At 36.7% G+C, this 18,750-nt stretch overlaps 1 protein-coding gene across 1 annotated transcript in view; it reads right to left on the reverse strand.

Moving 5' to 3' along the window:
* Positions 1 to 16: 16 nt before the first annotated feature.
* The window catches only part of Ccdc73 (coiled-coil domain containing 73), a 100,062-nt gene continuing 81,328 nt past the window's right edge, over positions 17 to 18,750 (reverse strand). The window contains exons 14-17 of the mRNA XM_027422330.2: positions 8,372 to 8,561; positions 5,965 to 7,404; positions 3,900 to 4,033; positions 17 to 515 (exon numbers count right to left, since the gene is read on the reverse strand). Of these exons, the coding sequence (XP_027278131.1) occupies positions 297 to 515; positions 3,900 to 4,033; positions 5,965 to 7,404; positions 8,372 to 8,561 (1,983 nt within the window). The 3' untranslated portion in view covers positions 17 to 296. The remainder of the gene's footprint in view (positions 516 to 3,899; positions 4,034 to 5,964; positions 7,405 to 8,371; positions 8,562 to 18,750) is intronic.

Here is an 18,750-nt window from a genome sequence, read left to right on the forward strand (position 1 = left end):
TTAAGTTTTAAGGAATATCATAAACACTAGAAAACAGAGTAATATTAAAAAGGTCAGTTTGCTTAATCATACTTGAGTTCTGTAAAGATAGGAACTAACAAACAGTGTTTGAAGGAAATACACCAAGGGAAGATAAAGGATAAAGGGGCCTGGATGCTAATTGCAGGCTATGCAAATACAGATGGGGGTTTTCATCATACTAGGAAAAGGTGAAGTGAATCAGCTAGCTGTGAAGCTTAGATGAATGGTCTTTCACCCGAGTACATCAGTTTCACTACTTAAAGATGTACCAACATTTAGTCACCTAGTTTTTCTAGCATCTCTTCTGCTTTTCTTTTTTTGACCTGGTTGTCATTTTCTAAGCTTAGTAACTTTTCGATTTCAGTTAGTTGGTTTATCATAAGGCTCTGCCAGTCATTGTTACCAGGAGAAAAGGCGAGTAGATCAAGATTGTCTGTAACTTCCTTTGCCTGGGAATGGCTTTGTTGCACAGTTGGAATCCAAGTCCCTTTCACCTAGGAAAGACCACGTTTATTTTACCACCAAAATTACCATACAAATGACAGTAAAGAAAATCCAAAACACCTGCAACTAGGAGTATAGAATAAGCTATTTCATGGTAGACTTAGAGTTACTGTAGTAATTTGGCAGCAGCGGTCCCTAATGTGAATAGAAGGCTTATTATGTAGTAACTCTTCAAGCACTTCGTGCGTCCCAGGGATACCACAAATGTTTTCTGAAAGGTCTTGGGCTTATGATGAAATAAATTTTAAAATGCAGATAGCTGTCAGTGTCTCCCATAACCTCCCTTCCCAAAAATGTCTGTTTGGTAACTTCTGTCAAAATGGGGGAAGATAAAAATTCAAACATAAATCTAAAAAGAAAAGGTCTTTCTGTCAGGCTCCTGACACTGTTGAGAAGGGCAGGGAGGAACACTGAGACAGAAGAGGCATGCCTCCAAGACACTATACTAAATCTGAATGCCATGTTCAAAAAACAACTTTTCTTTTAAGAGATTTTTGTCTGATGAAATACTAAAAATAGGAATATGAAGAAACTATTGTTTTTATTCCATTACCCAGGAAGACATGGTAGTCTTCCTTTTCTAAGTGTTCTTGATTATTTTACAGTCTTTATCTTGCCTTTTTCTGTAAGCACTTTCCTGGGTCATGAAATTTTTTTCATAAAAAAAATTTGTGTAAAGGAGCTTCAAAAACAGTACCTTTTACAAATGTGAACTATCATGAGTTAAATATTTTGTTTCCAAATTATCCCTATCAAATAAATTTGAAGTGGTTTCATGAGGAAAAAATTGGTCCTCAGATAAGATTCTGAATTTTTTTTTAAGAGAAAATTAGATAGCTTTAGGGTAGTGGTTACTGTGTTGGTGTGAGGGATTTACATGTATATTTTAAATACAAAATAATTTACATTAAAACCCTAAGATCCCAACCTAATAGTAAACATTTTAATATAAACCTTAAGTTTAGCTATTTTAATATTTAGATCATAGCATTGTTTATAGTAGAAACAATTATTTCCTTCTGGCCTTAGAAATTAAGAGGATACGAAGTGGTGACACACACCTTTAATCCCTGCAATTAGGAGTCAATGGCAGGTTGATCAGTGAGTTTGAGGCCAGGCTGGTCTACAGACCAGGACAGCCAGGGCTACACAGAGAAACCCTGTCTGTCTTGAAAAAAAAAAAAAAAGACAAGCACCATGTTCCATACCCCATAATTTAGTATAGAGTAAACCACTTAAATTGTAGGAAATGACCACTTGTCATTGAACATGGACTCTGTTATCTTTTGTTCATTGATTCTTGTTAATGATCTTTGAGGTGCCTAACATTAAAAGTCTATTTTTGGTAAGCATGGCATGTGTGTAACATTTCATTCTAGTGGAAAGTAAAGAACAATTTTTAAATGAGTTCAGTGTTTAGAATCGAATCAAAGTTCCCCGGAGAATTGCTATATTGTGTAAAATTCTGTAGTCTTCCTCTACTCCCCTCTGAGTTTGGGACCTTGGATCTGAGCAAGTCCTATTCAACTTTTCTGGGCCTTGGTTTTCCCACTAGCTTCTTAAGGAATTTAGACACTATTACTGTGAAGTTAAAATCTGGTATGAAATTTAAGTGTATATAAGTATATACATCTGATAATTTCTGCTCAACATACTTGAGTACTTGAGTTAGCTCAAGACCCCCCCCCACACACACACACACAAGACACTAGGGAGGGTAGGGGAATAGAACAAATCTAACTCTAACCCTGAAGTGAAGTAAAAGACTTATCTGCATGATTTAGTTCACTTATTTTGCCACCAAAATACTTGATTAGAATCTACTAAAATCCTGCTGTCACTTTTTTTCTTGATCAGAAAAGGGCAGATACTGACAGTCTCTTCTCACATGAAAGGGGTGGGACCAGAGACTGGCCATAGTGAAGGGAGACTGACTACAGATTGGATCTAGTCTGACTTAGCAACACGGTCTCTGCAGCCCATTGCAATGATTTTAGTTCCAGCTGTTCAGATTTGTCAGTTTTCCTTGTTCCTATGTCTTTAGAATCCACCACTTCCCACTTCCTCTTTCCACCTTGTATTTCCTGTAACTTGTTGAAAGAACTGTGGTACTGGGTATGTAAAGTCAATAGCTTTGTTTATTCTGGGCCCTTGGCATCTTCTGAATACAGTTAAGATTGCAGTAGATTCTTCACCTAACTCCAGAACAAGAATAAAAAGCACCTTCTAAAGCCATGGGGAAATTGGATTGGCACCTAAATTTATTTACAGAACTGATGAGGGAAACAAAATTAAATTCCTCTTTTTTGACTGTTAATCCTTGTAACATCACCCTTCATGTATAAGAGGATGGTGAACTTTGTGTAAAGCACCAGTCAGTACTTTGACTTTGCAGGCCAGACTGCCTCCCAGCTTAGTTCTGTCATGATCTCCAGGCTCTGTAAGGGTGTTAGTGTGGCCTTGCTCTAATACCATTTTTCTTACCCTTAAAGGAGGCATGAATGTTGTGATTTGTTCTAGAAGATCTACTTCTGATTTTTTCCCTATATTATGTGATAACTAATAAGTTTAGAGGGATAATGATGCTCATTGTACCACTTCACACAGGAAGTTTGATTTACATGCTCCAGTAAATCAAACCTTTTTTCTATTGTGAAAAGTTGAGAAAAACAACATTGAACTGAGCTAGCACGCAGCTTTTGTAGTGTGAAAGAATTGTTTAATGCCTGTAAATGCTCAAAGATACACAGAATATGTTTCTATGGTAGTCTCATGAGTATCCATTGCTTATCTTTTATCAGTTACACCAGCACTGTTCAGAATTTGTTTGTTAAGACTTTGAACAATACAAACTTGGGTAAAGTTCTATACGCTAAGATATAAAACTTAGAAATTTAACCAAATAACTTGTCAGCTTTGGTTAGTTGCTCTTCTTACACTGAATGGGCTCCTAGAAGCCATATTATATCTACAAATACTCTGTCTAATGCATATATCCTATCATTGCATTATGGAGATTTTTATCCTTTCATACACTTCCAAAATAATTCAAAGTAATCAATCTGATAGCGTATTAATAAAAAAAATTTTGGATGTTCAAATCAACTATTTCTAAGCTGAGGTGACAGAGAGGAGTATATAAATGATGCTTCAGTCCCCTAAACAGGCTGGATTGTATCTGCTTGATTTATACACTGTGACTTTTTCCTGCTGTTTTCTATCAGCCTTAATTGTGAAAAATGGTGCCATGTTGCCCTCTTGATATTATTCTGAAGATCAGTTAGGGCTTATAGTATCCAGATGCATACAGTGCTACACATATCTGGAGAATTAGCTCACTGAGGTCTACTCAGCAATATTTTTAATTGACTTACATGTTCTGTGGGAAAAGGAGAATCATAAAACGTCTTTGCAGTTGCATTCCTCTCTTCACTGGGCTGTCCCTTGGGATCTGGATGGATACTCCAGTTACCCACAGTGTCAGCAACTCTGCTAATGCTGGAAGTATCTGATTGATAAACAGGAAATGACAACAACTGAACTGTATTCTCTGGACATATCTTAATGACTGAACTTTCTGATCTTATATTTTTATATTTAAAAAATCAGCAATTTCCATGTCAGTTTTGATATTACCATTTCCTAGACTTTCCTCTTGGGCATTTCATTTCAGAAAACAAGATTGTATTATTGCTGTTTGCTAAATCATTAAGAAAGGTATAAACACCTTCTTAAACACACACATACAAAATGTTCTCATCTCCTAGTTACCAGAAAATGCCACAAAGGGCTGTTCAGAGCTGGTAAGTCTTAAAAGACATGCTTAGTAAGAATATAATTTCAGTTTTTGAATTTTAGATATCTCTTATGCCACTGAAATGTGCTGAGAAAATAGTGAATGTTAGACCAGCCCCTAAAGTTATGCTTAACAGTAAAATTGCAGTTTGGGAAATAAGACTACACAGTATTTTGGTGATCCCCCCCCCCCACACACACACACATTGATGGTGCTAGTAAGCAAGGTATATTTACTTTGTTTCTGAGCCCCTATTGTTCTTTTTAAATTTTTCTCAATTTTCTTTTTGAATGAAGCCTATTAAATCTGTGGACTATACAAAGCATTTCTTGTAACCTACATTTCTTCAATGTGTTAAATCCATAAAGTTCCCTTAAAGTCTAGTTAGCAAGGCATGGTGACACACATCTGTAATCTGAGTACTCAGACTCCAGGACTAGAGAGGCCAAAGCTGGTAGATGCCAGTGGGTTCAGTGCCAGTTAGACTGTCCAAGAAATCTTAAGAATGCCTTCAACCTCAATAACGTTGACTATGAGATTACTATTAGCAGAATAAACATACTTTCTTCATATCCATCACAAACTACTGCTTTGATATATTTAACATAGCTATTCATACGGAGTTTTTTTACATGTATGGTATGTTCATATATGCATGTTTGCGTATGTGTACATGTGTGTGGCAGAGGCCAACATCAGTTGACTTCCTCATTCACTCCATCTTGTATACAGAGGTAGGGAGTGCTCATTTGAACACAAAACTGGCCCTTTTCAGCTAATCTGGCTAGCTAGCTGCCTCCAAGGATCCTGGGACTGTGCTGTAATTTAAGTGGGCTGCCACACCCACCAGCATTTTGGTGTTGAAAATCAAACACTGGGTTCTTTCACATGGCAAGTGCCTTTATAAGCTACTTCCACAGCCCAATATGTAGTACATTTTAAAATATCTATAGTAAAAATTAAAAGCAGGGAATATGAACCTCAATGTATTACTCCCAAACATCTACATTTCTCTACCAAATCCTGTATTTCCTGGAGTTATTTTTAAAAGTTATTCTGTCATTCATGTACTACTTTAAGAAAATGGACCCTCTAATCTCTAACGTAAATATAACAGGTACATATTTATTAAAGGGTTAAAGTGCTTCAAGCAATAACAACAAAACCTAATGATGTGAAAAGAATTCATTTGTTCTACTTTTGCCAATAAAATGAGGAACAAGTTGGGTTTGTAATGCTGGTGAAGGAACAGGTATAAAAGGAAAAATAGGGAAAGAGAAAAGACCAATTTACTCAGAGAGAGAGAGAGAGAGAAAGAGACAGAGACAGATTCACTAGGTTGTTATTCCTAATTTAAACTCAGTGATCTAGACCTGTTGGTGGTGTCATACTTTGACAATGAAAAACACTTCCAAATGTGATTGATGATATTCTGATACTACTACTTAGATTAGGTTAAAAATAACTCATCTAAAGAAAGCCATTCCATTTATGTATGCACTGTATTATGCGTAGGTGAACTTATATATATAAACACATGTATATTCTTTTTCACTTTAAACAAATCTGGAGATTCTTTGTCCAGAACAGTTAAGTAATAGAAAAAAAAAAAAAAGAATTCAAGCATGGCCATGTTTTCTTACCTGGCTCAATATGTTTCCTAGTGTCATCCAGACCAACTTTTTTACAAAAAGTCACTTGAGTAATCACTTTGCTTTCTGGACCTACTGGTCTCTCCTTCAGCAATAAAGGAAAGCTGGAAGGTGAAGTGCCCACTGTTTTAATTTGATTTATTTTTGACCAAGGACTAGCTGCTACAAACTTCATGTATCCTGGAGTTTTCTTGAGTTTCTTATCTGGAGTGGGAAGATCAAAGGCCGACCTTGCACTTGTGTTTACTGAGTCTGCAGATGGTGTTAAATGAGACAAACGTGGTTCTTCCAACTGACCTTCACTGAATGTTCCTTCTGACAGGGTGTCATTTAATGTCTCTACTTTCTCTCTATCATTTAGCAACATGCACTGTCTTACCTTAACATCCACCGAAGAAAAGAGACCACTTTTTGTAGCTTTGGTTATCTGATTCTCACTGGAAAGCTGTTTTTCTGTCATGGGAACTACAGATTTAAAATCATTGGCTTGTGAAGCATGACTGTCCCCTTGGTTAACCTGAAAATCTGAGATGTTCACACTGCTTTCTGAAGATCCCAAATGGTTCATAAAAGGACTGTTTTGTATGTTATTCATATTTTTCCTTATAGTTGTTTCTGCAGGACTTGAGGTGGGTTTCCCCAATGTTGGCATAGTATTAATACTGTTTTCTGAATTGTTAAGTACTTTCAAATTATCAGAGATGACAGATGGACAGGGTGGGCTGATCACCGTAGCAGAGACAACAGTTGCTTCAGGCATCTGGGCAGCTTTACATGAAAAATGTACTATGCTGCACTCACTCTCTTCACGTGAGGTTTGTTTAATTTTTTGGTACTTATCATCTAACACAGCATTACTAGAATCATGTAAGCCATGTTTCTTACACTGATTAAGATTTAGTTTTATATCTAAAAATGAATCTAATCCTGCTTTGGTTTTGTCATGATTTGTAATTTCATTCTCTGTAGCATTTTCCAGATCTGCTGGGAGCAATTTGAATTGCTCTTTGAATGGCTTGCTTTCAGACGCATCTGTGTTTCTTTTGTGGGCCATCTCATTTGAAATGCCATTAAAGGGTGCTTTGTTACTTCGAGTCTCCAGAGATACATCTACACTACTGTGGAGAACACCTAATCCTTCTATTCCTTCTAGGCATATTTTCTCTGTTTCTAGTGATTCATCTACCACTAAAAAGAAATTGTTCAGTGACTTCAGTTCTGAACATCCATTGTCTTTTTCCAAGCACACCCTGTCTTTTACTTCTACAGTGACTGATTTTCTACAGTCAGTAACATTCAGGGCTTGTTCTTGATCACGTACATCTTTATCTAGGCAAAGGGCTTTGCTTGGGGACATTCCACTTTGGTGTCTGTCCTGAAATACCATAGTATTAATTTCGTTTTTGGCACTTGTTTCAAAAGGCTGTAAATCTGTCATAAAGAGGACACAATAAAACTCAGTAAAGTTTGTTTATAACGTGTCACCACATTTTGTGAAAACATATTTAGCCTTTAATAGTCTATTGGACATTAATCATACAAACATGACATTAATTTTATTCAAATTTTGAGTTCCTATACTAAAGCAAGTATATGGATGCTAAATTCTTGGCTCTGCCCTGAAACTTTGTAGTTCACAATAGCAAAATCACTTTGGTTTAAAAGGGGCAAGCAGCATGAGGTATTACCCAGTGGGGCAAGCAGCATGAAATATTTATACAATGGTCTTTATTTTTCCTATAGTTTCCTTGGGGGCACAAAATACAATCCTATATGAACACATAACTGATAAAAATTAATGTATATAGTAACCTCCATTACAACCCAGGTCTAACAACATTCAGAAATTGATAGTTAGCTTTTCTATGTTTGACAATCATCATTTTTTTGTTTACTACCCTGTATTTTAAAATTCTGGAATAGTTTTGGTTCAATTCACAGAATATCTACTTACCCAAGAAAATCTTATTCATCTTTGCTGTAACTATAGATATCATGTAATAAATATAGTTAAAATAACTTAGAACATAAACTCCAGATCTTAAAGGGCTGTGTTGGTTCAATCATTCTTTCTCCAACATCTCCACCAAGTGGCTATTCACCCTTACTTGAACACCTCAGTCAGTGCTACTTTAAGCAGTTCTTCATAGTGGAGAAACTAGAAATCATCTCAGTGCTACTGTGGGCATCTAAAGCAAGATGACCTGCTGCTCACCAGAAGTATGCCAGTGACACAGAAGATGCTCTTTGCAGACTCTGTTAAAGATTCACTTGCAGAATGCTTATTTACACACACATGAAGAGGTGTTTCCCAAATGTACTGGACGGCCCTAAAGCAAAGCTGTAACTGACAGGGAAGGCCCACCATGGGGCTTTATCAATGTACTTTTAAGATTACCTTCTGCAATTTCTTCTACAGGTAGGTCTTTCATTTTTTCTTTTTCTCTGTAGTAATCAGTATCTGAACAAAAATTCTTTGCATTTTTCCCCCATATTTCTTGACCAGAATTGTATTTTTGTGTACTGGTGTTTTCTGATTTTTTACTGGATAGTTCATCACTATTTTCATTATTTAGTTCTGGAATATTCTAGTATAAAATAGAAAAAGGTTGTTTAAATGTGCTAAATATTTGAGCAAATTTTGTTGATAAAAGTGGATTTTAGTTCAACTATTCAGCAATTTCTATTTGAAAATCAAATAACTTATGAAGTTCCTTGTATACAGTCTTACATTTAAACAATCTGGAGAGCTCAAAATGCTTTCAAACATGTCTATCACATTATCATACCACACAGGCAGGCAAATTAGGGGTAGGATTAACTTGAGTTAGGCAAATTGTTCAAGTAGCATTTTATATACCTACTAGACAGCAAACAAACTGGGAGTGGTGGGACATACCTACACTTCCAGCACTCAGGAGGCTGAGCAACAGGATCATCAGGAATTTGGAGCCAGCCTAGACTACAGTGTGGACCCTGTCTCCAAAAAAAAAAATCCATTTTCTCACATAAAATAATGATCACATGACCCATGATGCAACTGCACTAAGCTTTGGAATTCAATAATGAACAAAACACAGTCCCTACTCTCAAAATTTGGTATGCATACTAAAAAAGAAATAAGACAACCTTACTAAAATGTAGGGAATGTACATCACTATGAATGCATATAGAATCCCACAACCCTGCTTTGAAGTATGATGAGGAGTCACAGATGAGGTGAGGATGAGGAGAGCAGGGAAGGGGCTTCAGAGGGAGATGAATGCATACTTTTAGAGATATCCTTCACTTTTCATTCTAAATTAGTTAACTAAACCCAGCTCACACTCCAGTGTGCCTGCTTTCTCATCCATGGCATGAAAATGCTGTCAAGAGTAAATCATATATACAAAACCTTTACAGCACACTGTCTTCAGTTACTGGTAATAAGAGCTTTTTTTTTTTTTTTTTTTTTTTTTTTTTTTCCATTTTAAGGGGCAGCCTAGGAGGGAAAAGGGAAAGAACAAAGCAGTGAAATACAGTAGAGAAAAGGGAGTTGGGTAATTGAAGGGGGAAAATCTGAAGCATTTAAAAGAGACTGAAAAGTATATGTTGGATACAGTGTCTGCTGGCATAGTGTCCAGTGGATGTAGTGATTGATGGATGGGCTGGGGTGACAAAACCAGATTGATTTGTGCTTAAGAATGAATAGAAGTAACAAAGAAAAAGAACATGAGTTGCTTTGCAGCAAATGTGGCTCAACATAGAAATGAAAGCCTTAGAGACAGATTTAGAACTTTTATCATGAATGGATGCTAGATTTTGTCAAAGGCCTTTCTACATTTGATGAGATGACCACATGGTTTCTGTCTTTTAGTCTGTTTATGTGTTGGATTATGTTTACTGATTTATATATGTTGAACCATCCCTGCATCTCTAGGATGAAACCGATTTGATCATGGTATATAATCATTTTTGTGTATCCTTGAATTCAGTTTTGTAGGTATTTTGTTGAGAATTTTGTACATCTATGTCCATCAGAGATTAGCCTATAATTTTCTTTTTTATTGGATCTTTGTCTGATTTGGGTATCAGGGCAATACTGACTCTGTAACAAGAATTTGGAAACATTCCTTTGGTTCCTATTTTGCAGAATAAAAAAGCATTGGCATTAGTTCTTTTTGAAGGTTTTGTAGAATTCTGCACTAAATCCAGCTGGCCCTGGAGTTTTTTTAGCTTGGAGATTAAGTTCATCTTGTTTTGACTTTAGCCTTAAAAACTAGAAATTAACCCTTCTTTTAGAGTTTCCAGTTTGGCAAAATATAGATTTTTAAAGTACGTTCTTACAGATCTCTGAATTTCCTTGGTATCTGTTGTCTCCATTTTCATATCTTGTTTTATTAATTTGGATCATTTCTTTTGGTTAATTTGGCTGAAGGTTTGTAAATTTAGAGATGTGAAAGATAGCTGAAAATGTTTAATTGCAAGTGAAAACATAAACTAAAACCCAGGGGAAAAACCTAACTGACAAACACATTAAAATAAAATACATATTAATACTGGCAAAAAGCCAGGCATGGGGCCGTACACTTGAATTCAGTTTGTAGGATTTTGTTGACCTTGAACTTTTGATCTTCCTGCCTCCATATCCTAAGTTGGATTACAGGTTTGCAGCCCATGCCCAATTTTATGTAGAGCTGGGAGCTGAACTCAGAGCTTCATGCATCTCACAATGATCTTTCAAAAAAGTAAATATGAAAAGAAGTAAATCTGACCATTTTACTCTTCTGTTTAAAAAGCCAAAATAGTAAAAAGCAAACTCCTATGGATGGCTGGTCCTCCTCTCTTTACTGTGCTGTCTGCCTATCTTCTCAAGCTTTCCTGTCACTGACTGTATTCCCAGAATCCTCTGGAACCACACTAAACTACTAGGTCCACAAAGAATAAAGTTTTATGCTTCTGATTTCTGACCATACTATTTCACCTACTTGATGTACTATCTTTGCCTGGAATGTTCTTATTGTCGACAGCTCACAAAACTCTTCCAAGGTGTGAGATCTACTCTGAGCAGCCCTTTCTGTTGATCTCTCCTTCTTCTCAGGAGCTGTTCTCAGTGAGTTATAATTATGCATGTCCCTGTTCCTCCTTCAATAGCACAAGTTCCTACAAACACCTGTATGTATCTCTCTGCATGTTTTCATCATTTTCTACAGTGTGTAGCACATAGACTACAGCAAGTGAATGCTCACCAAATAAGTTACAGACAAAAGAATTAAGGAATCTGTGAACAAGCACACGTTAGTTATACCAGTTTTATGAAAAGATTAAGCACAACAAAACAAGAATTCTCATTTGGGTAGAACTAACTACAAAGTGCTTTCAAGTAATATACATTTCTAGAACATTTGCTGTCATTTCTGGCCATGCTAAAATAACTTGAACTTGCCTTTTGAAAGTAAATTATTAGATGAGTATATTAAATATGAGATAAGATCACCCAGACAAAGGACTATACTGAAAACTGTTCTTTCAGGGAAAATTTTCTACAGTTACCCAAGCTATCCCTGTGGGAATGAAGAATGACAGGAATGGTCCAGCATGGGAATGTATGGAGGGCACTTTATCTAATTGTTATTTCTTTGCCAGGTCATTACTTAAGTAATTTTTTGTCTTGTTTCATTTTTTTGAAATGTAGCTTTGGAGCCTGTCCTGGAACTCACTCTATAGACCAGGCTGGCCCTGAATTCATAGAGATCCACCTGCCTCTGCTATGATTAAAGGCGTTCGCCACAACCATCCAGCACTTAAAGTAATTTTTAAAGCAAAATGAGAAACATTATACAGTAAGGGCCATAAATTATGTAGAAGCAAAGTGTATAGTAACAATGACACAAAGGGCAGGAAGGAGAACAAGGACAACATGGCTGTAGAGGCTTCTTCCCATTAAAAGCTCTGGTATATTATTTGAAAATATAGTATGACAAACTCTGGAGCAGCAAACCACCTCTTGTGGGCCAAATCCAGGCTCACGCCTGTTCTTATGCATATGATTTTATTGTTACAGAACAATATTCATTGTAAATGTACTTAACACTATTAAGCTGTGTATATAAAATGTTAAAATAGCAAACTTGATGCTATATATATATATATATATTACCATAACAATAAAATGTAATAGTCCTCTAGGAATAAATAAATAAATAAATAAATAAATAAATAAATGGCATTCTTCCCACTATTTTTTTATAACAAAAAGAAACAGGGATCCTGGCATGGAGGTGCATGCTGGGAACCCCAATACTCTGGGAGACAGAGGCTGAAAGATCATAACTTCAAATTCATCCTTTGCTACACAATGAGTTCAAGGCAGCCTGGGCTATATAAGACCCTGTCTAAAAAACAACAGCACCAAAAAAAGGGGGGGAGAAAATACAGAAAAATAAACATTTCTATTAAAGTAATAAAATAAAGCTATAAACACTAATCATTTTTGTTTTGACTTTTTTGTCTTACTGATTTTTTAAAGCTTTTTTGATTTTCAATTTTTTTTGGTTGTTTTTTCTTTGAGACAGAGAAAGAACATGAATTTGGGTAGATAGGAAAATGGGGAGGAGCTTGGAGGAGTTGGAGGAAAAGAAAACATGATCAAAATATACTGTATAAAAACATTTTAAAATAAAAATTTTAAAACATTAGTAATAAAGATGGAGTTGATATATTAATTATCAAATAGACTAGACCTAGGACAACAAGTTTTACCAGAATAAAGAAGGATACTTTATTATGATATAAAGACCAATTAATCAGGAAGGTGTAACAATCATAAACGTGCCCTAACTGTCATAAACAAAATGCCTGCTGAGTTTAATACATGAAGCAATACTGAACAGAACTGAGAAGAGAAGGAAACTCACAGTTGAAACTTAAGGTGGGACAAAAGCACAAACAACTCAGGTAGTAGAGGCTTGAGCATCACTGGCAGCTGCCTCACCTTGGTGGACACTTATCCACCATTCATCAGAGAAGCTACAGAATATAATTTTATTTTTAAGGGTACATGAAATATTCACCAAGATAGACAATATGCTTCATCATAAAACAAGTCTTGATATGTTTAAAGGAATGAAAAAAATCTTACATAAAGTGTTATATTACCACAACCAAATTTAATTTTAAAATTCTCAAATATTTGGAGATTAAACAACATGCTTCTAAAGAATCATACCAATATCCATGAGTCAAAAAATATCCCACAATAAAAATCTTAAGACACTTTGAACTGCTAAGCATGGTGACACATACCTGTAAACCCAGTACTCAGGAAATGGAGTCAGAAGGATCACAAGTTTAAGGCCAGCCTGGGCTACACCAGGGAACTCTGTCATCATCATCATCATCATCATCATCATCATCATCATCATCATCATCATAATTTAAAAATAAAGTTACAAGGGCTGGGATGTAGCTCAGTGCCAGAGTGTTTTCCTAGCATGCACAAGTTCTAGATTCAATCCACAGTACTGAGTGAGAGGGAAAATTATATCAAAGTCTATAGAATACAAGTAAAAGCACCAAGAGGAAACTTCACAGCTCTAAATGCTTGTAATTAGAGAACAAGATAAGTAAACAATTAATACTCTAAGTTGCAATAAACAGCAGCTAGAGAGAAAGAATAAATCCAAAGTAACTGGTATGAAGAAAATAAGAAAGCAACATCAAAGGAGCAAGGGAACAAAAATGCATGTGAAACTAATGAGGCCTAGTCCTCTGAAGAGGCCAGAGAAACAGAAAATCCTCTAAACAAACTGATCAAGAAAAGTGACTCTAATTCCCACTGTTGAGAAATGAAAATGAACATAACAGATATCCCTGAAGTCCAGATCATCATTAGAGACTATCTTGAAAAATTATAATCCAATACATTCTAAAAACATAAAATAAATGAACATTCCAAGACAAATATGACCTATTAAAATTGAACCAAGAAGATATAAGAAAACCTAAGCGAATCAATAACACACAGTGAGATCTAAATAATAATTAAAATCCAGCAAAAACAATAAAATGCCCAAGACCTGACAGACCCATGCTTAATTTTATCAGCCACTCAAAGAACACTGGTTATTCAAAACTAGGCAAAAATAATGCTGCATTCCAATATGCAGTCAAGATATAAAAAACAATGGAAAACATACACTGTAGTAGCTGTGTAAATAAGACATCAGGCTCACCTGGCACAGAACTCAACAACACACTACAGAGATTGTACACCACAGTCACCTGAGATGCATCCTGGAGACACAAGAATGTTTCAACAGAGTGGGAAACCCATCCCTAACCCCCACGAGCTGCAACACTCAGGAGAGCAGGCCCTGTACCTTGTCAGGGCAGCACAATAGACCCAACACTGTTAGCTCAGGTGTAAGTAAGCCAGCCCCCAAACTGTGACCATGGCAAAACTGTCCCCATTTCCCATCTGGAGGACCAGCCCTACAGCTGCTTAGGTCCAGACTCAGGGTTATGACTGGGACTGCCCCAACATCTACCCCATCTATGATCTACTGGATCATGTGAAGGGACCTGACCTGCAGACCCAAAGCTGTAAGATCTCCACAACACAGGGTGGCAGGAGATGTCCTAGTGGGGGCCCAGTATTGAACCAGACCAATGACTCTCTGCAATGAAAACTTGCAGGTAGAGATGAATGGACAAAGGGGTATATAGCATGACTTGTTGGGTTGCACTGCAGCTTCCATGATGAGATTTTTAATTCCTTCCCTTTTGTATTTTCTCATTTTATTTTCTTCCTTTTCTCTCTCGAATTTTGTTTTATTTGGGGGGGTGTGCGGGGGTAGAGGACAGATGTAAACGGACAGGGAATGAATGGGATGACGATATATGATGTGAAAAACATGTAGAATAAATTTTAAAAATTCAAAAACTAATGTTTCAACATATACAGCAAATAAACATATCCCACTAATACAGCCAAGGATAAAAATCATAGGATCATTTAAATAAGTAGAGAAAAGGCTTTTTAGGAAAAATTAACATCCTTCCTAAAAACCCTGAAGAAACTAAGCACAGAAGGATTACACATGAATATAATAAAAAGGCTGTACAGCCAGCATGATACTCAATGAGGGGAAATACTGAAAACATGCCCTCTAATAATGTAAAAAGGCAGGAAGGGGGGATACAAATAGGAAAGGAAGAAGTTAAATTATCCCTGCTTGTAGATGATACAAGCCTATACTGAGAAAAACACTACTCTTCCTAAAAACTCATATCTAATAAGCAAATCCAGCAAAGTAGGGCAAAATCAACACAGAAAAACCACCAGTTTTTTCTATTTATCAGTGAACTCACTAACAAATTAGGGACATATCCCATGACAACTTTGAGTCTTAAGAAAAAACACTCGGGACTGGAGAGATGGCTCAGAGGTTAAGAGCACTGACTGCTCTTCCAGAGATCCTGAGTTCAATTCCCAGCAACCATATGATGGCTCACAACCATCTGTAATGAGATCTGGTGCCCTCTTCTGGTGTGCAGATATATATGGAAACAGAATGTTGTATACATAATAAATAAAATCTTTTTAAGAAAAAGAAAAAACACTCAGTGTCCTCCTTTTGCATCTCTAATGCTATGCTAAAACATTGACCAAAACTAACTTAGAGGAAAAACTGCATGTCATCATACAAATCCAGGATCACAGTCCATTTTGAGGAAAGTTAAGGCAGAAACTTAAGGAAGGAACCTGGAGACAGGAACTGAAGTTGAGACCTCTGATGAATGCTTACTGGCTTGTGTTGTGGGATATTTTACACTGTGTGAAGATGCTGTTGTAATAAAAAGCTGAACAGCCAAGAGGTATAGGCCGGATTTCTGGGGAGAGAAAGAAAGAGGAAGTATCTAGGCATGGAGGAGATGCCAGGAGACATGGAGATGAAACAGGAGGTGCAAGATGGAAGAGAGGTAAGGCCACATGATAGAACATAGGTTAATATAAATGGGATAATTTAAGTTAAAGAGCTAGTTAGTAACACGCCTAAGCTATAGGCTGGGCTTCCATGATTAATCAGAAGTCTCTGTGTCATCATTGGGAGCTGGCTGGCAGGACAGGCTTTCTTCCTCAGCTGCCTTTTTTTTTCTTTTTTAAGATTTTAAATATACAGTCTTCTGCCTGAATGTGCCATGAAGGCCAGCAGAGGGCAGCAGATCTCATTCAAGGTGGTTGTGAGCCACCATGTGGTTGCCAGGAATTGAACCCAGAACCTCTGGAAGAACAGTCAGTGCTCTTAACCTCTGGGCCATCTCTTCAGCTCTGTCAGCTGCCATTTTTTATAAAACCCATGATTACCTGCCCAGGGGCAGCTCTGCCAACATGGGGCTGTCCCCTTCCTCAGTCAGTAATCAAGACATGACCATGGACTTCCAACAGAGGCAATTCTTCAACTGAGAGTTCTTCCCAGATGATTCTGGTTTGCATCAAATTGAGAAAAACTAACACAATCTCAATGGAAATAGAGGGGAATTCTCTTGCAGAATTGGATAAAATTTAAAAGTGAAATGGAACTGTAAGAAATCTACGACAGCAAAAGGTAACTGATAAATAAAACAACAAAACTGAGAACTTCTACTCTATGTGTTTAAGAAATGCACTATATATAGTAGGGCAACAGATATTTTTGAGTTAATATTTATTCTGCCACTTTGCTGAAGGTGTTTATCAGCTGTAGGAGTTCCCTAGTAGAGTTTTCAGGTCACTCATGTAGACTATCATATCATCTGCAAATAGTGAAAGTTTGACTTCTTCCTTTCCGATTTGTATCCCCTTGATCTACTTTTGTTGTCTTATTGCTCTAGCTAGAACTTCAAGAACAATATTGAAGAAGTATGGAGAGAGTGGACAGCCTTGTCTTGTCCCTGATTTTAGAGGAATTTCATTGAGTTTCTCTCCATTTAATTTGATGTTGGCTGTCAGCTTGCTGTATATTGCTTTTATTATGTTAAGGTATGTTCCTGTTATCCCTGATCTCTCTTAGACCTTTATCATGAAGTCTACATAAGTGACCCGAAAAACTCTATCAGGGAAATCCTACAGCTAATAAACACCTTCATCAAAGTGGCAGGATACAAGATTAACTAAAAAAAATCTGTAGCCCTACTATATACAGATGATACATCTGTGGAGAAAGAAATCAGAGAAACATCACCCTTTACAATTGCCACAAACAACATAAAATACCTTGGTAACGCTAACCAAAAGAGTGAAAGACCTGTACCATAAGAATTTTGAGTCTCTAAAGAAAGAAATTAAAGAAGATACTAGAAAATGGCAGGATCTCCCATGTTCTTGGATAGGTAGGATTAACATAGTAAAAATGGCAATCTTGCCAAAAGCAATCTACAGATTCAATGTGATCCCCATCAAAATCCCAACACAATTCTTCACAGACCTTAAAAGAACAATTCTCAACTTTATATGAAAAAACAAAAGATGCAAGATAGCCAAAACAACCCTTTACAATAAAGGAACTTCTGGAGGCATCACCATCCCCGACTTCAAGCTCTATAACGGAGCTATAATCCTGAAAACAGCTTGGTATTGGCACAAAAATAGACAGGTAGACCAATGGAATAGAGTTGAAAACCCTGATATTAACACACAGACCTACGAACACCTGATTTTTTACAAAAAAGCTAAATTTATATGATAGAATAAAGAAAGCATCTTCAACAAATGGTGCTGGCATAACTGGATGCTGGCATTCAGGAGACTGAAGATAGATCAATGTCTATCGCCATGCACAAAACTTAAGTCCAAATGGATCAAAGACCTCAACATAAATCCAGCCACACTGAGCCTATTAGAAGACAAAGTGGGAAATACCCTTGAATTAATTCCTGAACATTACACCAGTAGCACAGACACTAAGGTCAACAATTGATAAATGGGACCTCCTGAAACTGAGAAGCTTCTGTAAGGACACAGTCAGAAAGACAAAACGACAGCCCACAGACTGGGAAAAGATATTCACCAACCCTACATTTGACAGAGGGCTGATCTTTAAAATTTACAAAGAACTCAAGAAGCTAGTCTCCAAAACACCAAACAATCCAATTAAAAAGTGGGGTACAGACCTAAATAGACAATTCTCAACAGAGGAATATAAAATGGCTGAAAGACACATAAGAAAATGTTCAACATCCTTAGCCATCAGAGAAATGCAAATCAAAACAACTCTGAGATACCATCTTACTCCTGTTAGAATGGCTAAAATCAAAAACAACAATGACAGTTTATGCTGGAAAGGATGTGGAGAAAGAGGAACACTCCTCCACTGTTGGTGGGAGTGCCAACTTGTACAGCCACTTTGGAAATCATTATGGCAATTCCTCAGGAAAATTGGAATCAGTCTACCCCAAGATCCAGCAATTCCACTCTTAGGCGTATACCAAAAAGAAGCACATTCATACACGGACATCTGTTCAACAATGTTCATAGCAGCACTATTTGTAATAGCCAGAACCTGGAAGCAACCCAGATGCCCATCAACTGAAGAATGGATAGAGAAAATGTGGTACATTTACACAATGGAGTACTACTCAGCAGAAATAAAAAACAATGGAATCTTGAAACTTGCAGGAAAATGGATGGAACTAGAAGAAACCATTCTGAGCTAGGTAACCCAATCACAAAAAGAAAACATGGTATGTACTTACTTGTATGTGGATTTTAGACATAGAGTAAAGGATTACCAGCCTACAATTCACACTGCCAGAGAA

Source organism: Cricetulus griseus, chromosome 6, assembly GCF_003668045.3.
Source record: "Cricetulus griseus strain 17A/GY chromosome 6, alternate assembly CriGri-PICRH-1.0, whole genome shotgun sequence".
NCBI lineage: Eukaryota > Metazoa > Chordata > Mammalia > Rodentia > Cricetidae > Cricetulus > Cricetulus griseus.